Below are 8,054 nucleotides of genomic sequence, written 5' to 3' on the forward strand. Positions count from 1 at the left end.
ATCATACTTCCGGAGAAAATATCTCCTTGCCTCTCGAGAGCGTGTAGCCACAAAGTCAGAAGCCTTGGAGTGGGTTCGTGTCGTGATCGCTTTTTGCTCCTGTCGAGGGAATGCGCGATGTACACATGATCCATGTAGGTTAGGAAATACCGGTCAATTGCTTCAAAGTCCAGCAAGGGTCTACCATGGGGGATCACACCACCTGGATGGTCTCGCGCAGCATGAGCATTGTTGAACTCGACAGTGTTGATGACTGAAGCTGTCCGATGCGCTAGACGCTGCGTGGTGAAGATGATGTTTCGTCATCCAGGTGCCGGCCCGAATTAGCAGCTGGGCGGCTTGGAGCAGCCTCATGTCCGCCAATCTTGTCTTGTCTTCTATTCGCCTTCACCCAGGTCGTTGCCCGGGAAGGGATCAGCCTTTGATGAAGGGTCAATTGAGAACGTCTCGTCAGAAGGTCACTGTAGTATGGATTCCAGGCAAGGTTGGTTCGAAATTTTCCCTCTCTGGTTCTCTGCTTGGCCAGCAGGACTTGTCGGTAGCGCTTGTGGTCGTGTTGTGGAGTGCACATCAGAGTTCTCTTCTCTGCGATGGGCCCATAATGTATCATCTTGAAAATTGGCGACAAAGGTTGACCCATCATTCTGTCGTGAGGCAATTTCCTGGTGTCCATCTATTGTTGGCGCCGTGTCGATGTCATATTGCTGCCTCTGCTGCAACGCTTTCGATAACGCATCAATCTTCTCGTCCTGCGTCTTCGACTTTTGAATAAGCATTTCAATACTCCTGTTTATCGTCTCCAATCTACCAGTGATGTCAATTATTTGCTTCTCCGACTTCTTCAACGGTAACTCTCTATATGTACATGTCAAGCCGTTGACCTTGCAATGATGACATTGCGGTCTGCTCTCGTCGCATTTTGTTTTTCGTTGTCGACAGGAATCGCATGCTTCTGCCGCTCGCACAGCCTTCCGTCTTCGCTGAAGATCGGGATTGTGATATGAAGACTGTACATGATACCCCGCGGGTGGTGATGTTTCTGCAAGGTGTGGCCCATAAGGTCTAGGAGGTCCAGGATGTTGCCCGGCCATTCTGTCGTGGCCTGTCACCACATGAAATGGGTGATGGATTCCGTTTGGCTGGCTGTCGGGACTAGTGTGGCAAGGATGCGACCCATAGTCTGGAGCATCGTGGATACTCACGAGATGATGGGGAGGACGTCGGAGCTCAGCGGGAGATCTTGGACGACCCGCCACACTCCCTGGCCACCTGTATCCTGGCCACCTGTATCCTGGCCACCTGTATCCTGGATCAGCGGGATAACCTGGAGCCTCTCTTCCTACCGCCGCTGGCGGTGGAGGATATAATTGACCTGGAGGTAGGTATGGATGCTGACGTGTAAGATCTAGTGGCCGCTGTCGATATTCAGAGCGACCGCTGTATGGTGGCTGTGGCGAATTCCAGGTCGGGACTGGTGGTAGAAAAGCTGCGGCTGTTTGTTGATAATGGTTGTGTAAGGTGAGGTTCTCGGATGGTGGCATATGGTGGATGGGGTATGGTGGATGCTGTGGTGGCAGCTCTGGTGGTGGTGGTGGTGGTGTTGCGTATGGACTGAGTGGTTCCTGCTTTACATTCGTAGGAGTTGACATTCTTCCTGGCCTTGGACCCGGCGAGGGAGTTCCAGAACTAAAACCTACCCTAGGACGGACAGTTGTTGTGCACTGTGGCCGATGGGTCGACTGTGCGACATGGAGACTTGGTCTCCAGCTGGATAGCTTCTCTGTGACTGGCGTGCTTCTCTTGTCCAAATCTCTTCCGCAACACCGACTTCCAATCTTCCGTAGTCCTTGTGCAGTCTTACGTGGTTCAGCGTACGAGACACTGAGTTCGCCACGTTGCGTGCGATGGCTACTCAACAGGTATACTAGCTCTTGTTCAGATGCTTTTTTAGTCTATTTTCTTTCTGAAGGCCATATGAGCTGTGTTGCGACAGCCTTTGCATACTATGATGAAGTCGAATACCGGAGAGGTGATCAGGCAAAGGTAAAAAGGATCGAAGGAACCGACCGTCTGCCAAAATGGTAGGCTGCAGAGGATAGCAGTCGTGACCGCTGATGAAGAGCTGCACGAGTCCACAGAGGCGCTGACGACCCAACATTTCCGAGTGAGTTCACTTGAGGCGCCGGCCAGTGCAGGATTCCTTTCGTCCCGTCGTGGACGACTGGAACCTGACCGGGTGTTTTTAGCTGCGATAAAAGAGTCAAATGTAGCTGCTGAGGTTGAATGATTGATTGATTACTCACGGGTGGGCTAAGCCCAGTCTAGACTAGCCAATTCTACATAGCCTGCAACGCGAATGTCCTAGTTCATGCTACTTCCTGCTGTTGGTCCTTCGGCGACATAAAACATGACGAGTATCGCGGAGGACACAGTTCGAAAACATTTTCCGTTGTTGGCTAATGGTTCATGTGAAATGGTCGCGAAGACTGAGACGTCATTATGGATGCATTCACGAAAGAAGAGGTCGCCGCCGGATATGTTTATGGCAGAAACTACGTTCTCCTTGACATACAGGGTAGAATATGGTCGACCCCCAAACATTCGCAATGTTGCTTCCTTGTCCATCCTCCTGGCACCCTTTTGCAGATACCTGTTACCCCGAGGTTAGACGCGGCGTTTATGGGCATATTACAACGCTATGGTTACGCGCTATCAGCTTGTCATTTTGTTCATACACGACATTTCATATCTCAGGGTCGTCCTATCTTGAACCTGATCTTGTTCAGAAATGCCCGTTGAAGACGCCAGAAACTCTGGATCTGGTGTCCATTATCGGCAGACTGATCATTGGAGCGAATCGAGCCGTTGTATCGAGACCAGGTGTTGGTGTAAAGCAAGTACTTGGTGCTGCATTCCACAGCGTCGAAGATATCATGCTGGAAGGCCTCGGGGATTGGACCCCAGTACCACACTCGGCTAGAGATGTTTGTGGTGTCGCTTTCACCTCCAAAAGAGGTCCCTGACACATCAGACGCAAAGGGAAGAACTGAGTGTCCGGACGGTGCAAGCTGAGATTCGCTCGTCTCTACGTCTGCGTAGAGAAGCTGCACCGCATGTTGAAAGATCTGCTTTAGGTTGTGATACTCTCTGCTCGCTAGGTTCAGGGGGGTAGGTGCGTGCTCCCAGCTGATGAAAAGCACGTACATTGAGAGTGCGTGGTTGAATTGCTGACGGACCAGACGTCTCTCAGCTTCTCGTCTCTCAGCTTCTGACTCTCGCACGGGCGATTGCGGTGCCTTCTGCGGCGTCGCCAAGGTCCACGCTGACTTCCACTTCATGACACTGACAAGAAACGCGACGTTCTCTCCAGAGAAGTCGCGCAACGCGGCAAAGGCCTGTAAAGAGCCAGGATTGGATTTCAAAGTCTCCTCCAAAGCGGCCATGTTTGAAGTCTTTGGATCTCTTACAGCGCACGAGGTGGATGATGAAGCCTGCTTCCCCGAAGCCTTCTCGAATGCAGAATCGGAAGATTCTGTAAATGCCGCAGATCTGGAATTAGTAACACTTGCATGGCTGAATTTCCGCATCAGGTCCCAATGCTCGATGGATTTGAGAAGCTCATCGTCAATGGTCGGCTGCCTGATGACCTGCGAACATGGGACAAAGATGGTGAAAATTTCGATCATCATGATGCAAACAGCGATCCTGTCTGGTGTCAGTATTTCAGGCCGAGCGACGAAGACTGTCAAACGGCCTAGCGCGTACCATTGTGGGGGGATCCAATAGTTATTGATTGGCGCCATGGCAGGGACGTAGAGTGCAATCAACCACATCGGTGAAGCCGGCAGACTACGAAACTTGTCAACAACAGAAGACCGCGGCAAAACCTATCTTCCCGGAATGACTTACCCAGCGAGACAGCAACCGATCGTTTGCAGCCGCCAACCGTGAGTGTCTTTGATGTGGCGGGATCTCCATAGGTTGTAGAGCGAGTAACCCCAACTCCAGACAATTTGCCAGGCAATGGATGGCCACCTACGAGAATCTCAGTATGGTACAACGAAGGAGAAAGCATATAATGACAACAATGCAGGCCACTGACCATTCCCACCCTCTCCCTTTCTGCATCAGTTGTTCTTTTTCTGTTCCATGGGTCTCAGTCCCGGGGATACCGAAGCTGGGGTGGTACTTTCTGGAGATGAGGAACATGGTAACTGTGAGAGTCAATTGTACAACCATGCCGCACGTAATCCAAAATGCTAACTTTCGAGCTGGATCCGCGCTTCGAAGCCGACAAGCCAGCCACCTTGGGCCCTTGTGCCTTCTCACTGGTGCGGACGTCATGCGCTGGCGATCCATTGCCTCGGCCAGACCAAAGGACGTGGCATACTGCTCTTGAACTTGTGCCACCTGCAGAAACCTGCTGTTCGAGGCATGGAACAGAGCATACCCAAGAGGAAGATAGATGCCCATGATCCAGAACTCTGCTTCGCCGGGGAATATGGGTCCATATATGTATCCCAGGTTGACGGAGCACCAGTACAAGTGGAGCGCAATGACTGCAGTAAACGGCACCCATATCCCTCGCACCTTGGCCGAGGGAGCATGTCGTTTGTAGAACAAGAAGCCCATGCCCGAGAAGAGGAAAAGCGTCCACCCAATGACGAACCCAATCCACCAAAAGCCTACTGGGCCAAGTCGAGCCTTCAGTTCGGTCTCATGGGAGATGCCGAACTCGTTGTTTTCGCTGACCATGGTGAGTTTTGTCACATGACATTAGATGTCATGGCTCAAATGCAAGAATTTGACCGTTGGGCGCTAGCCTCCAGGTTCAAGTGTTTTTGAATCGCCAACGGCAGGGCTTTTGGAAAAGGAGGAAAGTTCTGCCCGGATGGTTCTGTTTCTTAATAGTACGCAGTACCGGTTTATGACCCCCTAACATATCCCTTTGGCACAAGTCATTGAGCTCTTTAGCAACCCGACCCATTCAGATTGTACGTAAGTTGACAAGGCACTATAGGGTGGTTAGTATGTTGGTCAGTGGGACCTCACAAGCCAGGGACCAGGGTGATGGTTATTATTGGCTCCCCTAGCCATAAGATCGTCAAGTCTATAATTTTTTGCGGGAGATCTTTTCTTGGAAATGGACACACCCTTCGGCCGGTGTGAGCTGGACCCTTTTGTAGCGCGCGCTGTTGTTGATGTGAACTTTGGGCAGGCATCGACCTACGATTCGATCTCGCTCGCCTTGGCCTGTTCCTCGCTAATGTCAATGCCAATACGGAGAAGAGAGCGGCCAATCTTCAAGCCACCTACAGTACATGTATCAAAAGCAAGTCAATCACAATAAAATTTGACCAATCAAGATCAATCAGACCCGGGAGATCGACGGTCTCCCCGGATTGTCTCGGGGAAAATGTACACTATATGTACTGTCGGAGTTTAGTTTCCCCGGTCCGCCATTGATTGGCGTCTGCATCTCTTGGCTCCGGCTTCGTCCGCATCTCCGACGAGAAGTGACCACGAACTCGACCTATCTGCTAGTTGGGAATGATTCCAGCATATATGTCCGGACCCGTTGACCAGCTTTGCAGTTGCAGTCTATGTACTGTATACTTGGCTCATGGTATGTATCATTGCAAACCCATGGACGGAGTAAGATCAGTTCATTCGCATTCCCTGTTTCATCGAGTGCAAAATGCGCTTCTCCAAGTCAATAACTACTTGCCTGGTCTAGTCTAGATGTCGTGGTTCCCTTACCCCATACTAATCATGAGTTGACTAGTCTCTGCCTCTGCGCCGTTCTTGATCTAGACACATACACTTGACTGATACACACTCCAATCTCGCATACTATATACACACACACTCTCTCCTCTCTCCCTCCCTCTCCCCCTACAGAACTCAAGCGCATCAACAACACCAAATGATTCTGGTTTCTACCAATGTCATCAGGAGATGACTCTTCATGAGCCCAGGCGGATTACTCGCGCCTCCCTCTGCCTCCGCTTCGTAGGGTTCTATGAGACGCCACCCTCTTCACCTCAGTCGAATCCTCTGTCTCTGTCTCCTTTCACCCTCCAAACAAGACCGATACCTCGCCGCGCGCCTAGACGTCAAACAGACGGCCAGGAGTGGTACCTAGGTAGTTGAGCGCCCGCCAATCAACGCCATCGATCTCAGACCTCTGCGATTTGGTATTATGGTTTTTCTGAATATATCAAGGCCAATCAACCCAATACTGGTCACTGGATATGTGATCATTGTGATGGTCGCATCTCCTTTCGCACGGATCAAATACCTTGCAATGTTTCGAGGCATCTATCCGGACGTCATCATAAAACCGTCAAAAGATTTCGCAGGGAGACAATTGCAGAGCACGACGACGAGGAGGAGGAGGAGAAAGAGGAGGAGGATCTGGAATCTCCTTCCCCGGAGCCTTCGGTGACACAGATCCCAGATCAATCTTACCTTCGATATATGGACATCCCCTGCGGCGCAGTTGATCCTCGGCAAATGTGTGCATTTCTTTGGACCCGACTTGCGCTTGAAACAAGCTTTCGTTGCCATGAGAGAATTAGGTGGCTCTCATTCTGGCGTCGACGAGGTCCTACTTGCAAGTTTCACAATATTGTTAGATATACTCGCGCCTTGACTCAACGACAGATAATTTCCTCCACTGGCGCTCATTCTCCCCCAGAGGACTACACAGCTCAGAAGTCGACGAATCTAGCGGTGACTACTGCTGCACGCCACTCCGTCACGAACGCTGATTCTGTGCGACCTTCCTAAGCGTACGGTGTATACCTTGATTGGTACAAGCTCTTCCTCCCACAGCCGGTCAAACTTCACCTTACCATTTTGCATGCCCTGGCCAATTTTTCCATCACTACGCTTCACAGATCCGACCTCTCCTTCGGCTATTTGTCAAGTCGCTCTCATGCATGTGGGAGCAGGCTACATTGCCCGCCTCGAGATTGACTCCCGAGCGTTTGCAAAGGATTTTGCCCCAGTGTTCCTCTCTGCAATACGAAATGCCAAACATACTTCACCCATTCGATCAGATATATAGCGGCTCGGTTGGCTAGCGATGGTGGGAAGCCTGTATAGAATCCGTCTCCCCAGAGTCCGACGTTAATCGAAGAAGACACGGGCTTGGCTGCAGGCGATGGTAGCGAGGTGAGGACTGCTTATACTTCTTCATAACGCTGTTTTCAACTCTTTGTCATTTCAGAATGCTTCCCATGAGGCTTACCTGAGCCCAATGCCCGTTAGTGACCGAGTCCCAATATCAACGACAACGACTTCGAGATATATAGCACCCTGGTCCCTGCCGTCAGACTCGGCACCAATCTCACCAATTCGCCGTTCTGAGATTTTGCAGGACCAGCATCCCTGCCATTCGCCAAGCCCATTTGAGTCTTTCACCACAATGTAAATTGCCTCTCCGAGCATATGGTCTTAGGGTCCAAAACGTCGGTATCCTCGCCACATACCCTAAGGAGAGGCCGGTGCCGCTGTTACCCTCCCTCCCTCCTCCTTTGTCGGCCTGTCGTCTCGCCCGGCGTGCTATAGTTATGGCCACCTCTCCCTCAGACGTCCCCGAGGTGGGCGTCCCTCTCCAGTCCTTCGTCACAGGGACACTCTTCACGGCGCCCACTCTTGCTCTTTCTTTAGCCGGCTACAAAAGATGAGCGACAAACCTGTTGAACCCGCGCTTGACTTCTCCTGGTACGTACGATTGCCCGGAAGCAGAGATTCAATCCCTGCAGTCTTCGGCTTGCAACAAGATTGGCGACAACGGAGGACGTGATTTACGACCATGGTGTGCGTGCTATGCGATGCCAGTGTGTACGACAGTATTGCGGCCTGGCCGATATTTGAAGTTTCTGAAAGTGTTGAACGTGACGAGTGACGGCCATGGCCAGCAGGGATAACACACATGGAAGAGACAGCGGGAAGATGAGGACGAAATGAAGAGGAGGCAGATAGAGAATCAAGGCAGGAAGAGTCATATTTATCCCTGTTGACGCTTTGAGAATGTCGTGGATATC

The 8,054-nt window shown here is 51.3% G+C and overlaps 1 protein-coding gene across 1 annotated transcript; it reads right to left on the minus strand.

Moving 5' to 3' along the window:
• Positions 1-458: 458 nt before the first annotated feature.
• Positions 459-1,649, minus strand: PV06_11837 (uncharacterized protein; the record flags this gene model as incomplete). The annotated part of the gene is made up of 1 exon (XM_016413572.1): positions 459-1,649. One exon carries the CDS (start codon positions 1,647-1,649, stop codon positions 459-461), a length of 1,191 nt encoding a protein of 396 aa, XP_016256049.1.
• Between the last annotated feature and the right edge of the window lie 6,405 nt (positions 1,650-8,054).

This window comes from Exophiala oligosperma, assembly GCF_000835515.1.
Source record: "Exophiala oligosperma strain CBS 72588 unplaced genomic scaffold supercont1.75, whole genome shotgun sequence".
NCBI classification, from domain to species: Eukaryota; Fungi; Ascomycota; class Eurotiomycetes; order Chaetothyriales; family Herpotrichiellaceae; genus Exophiala; species Exophiala oligosperma.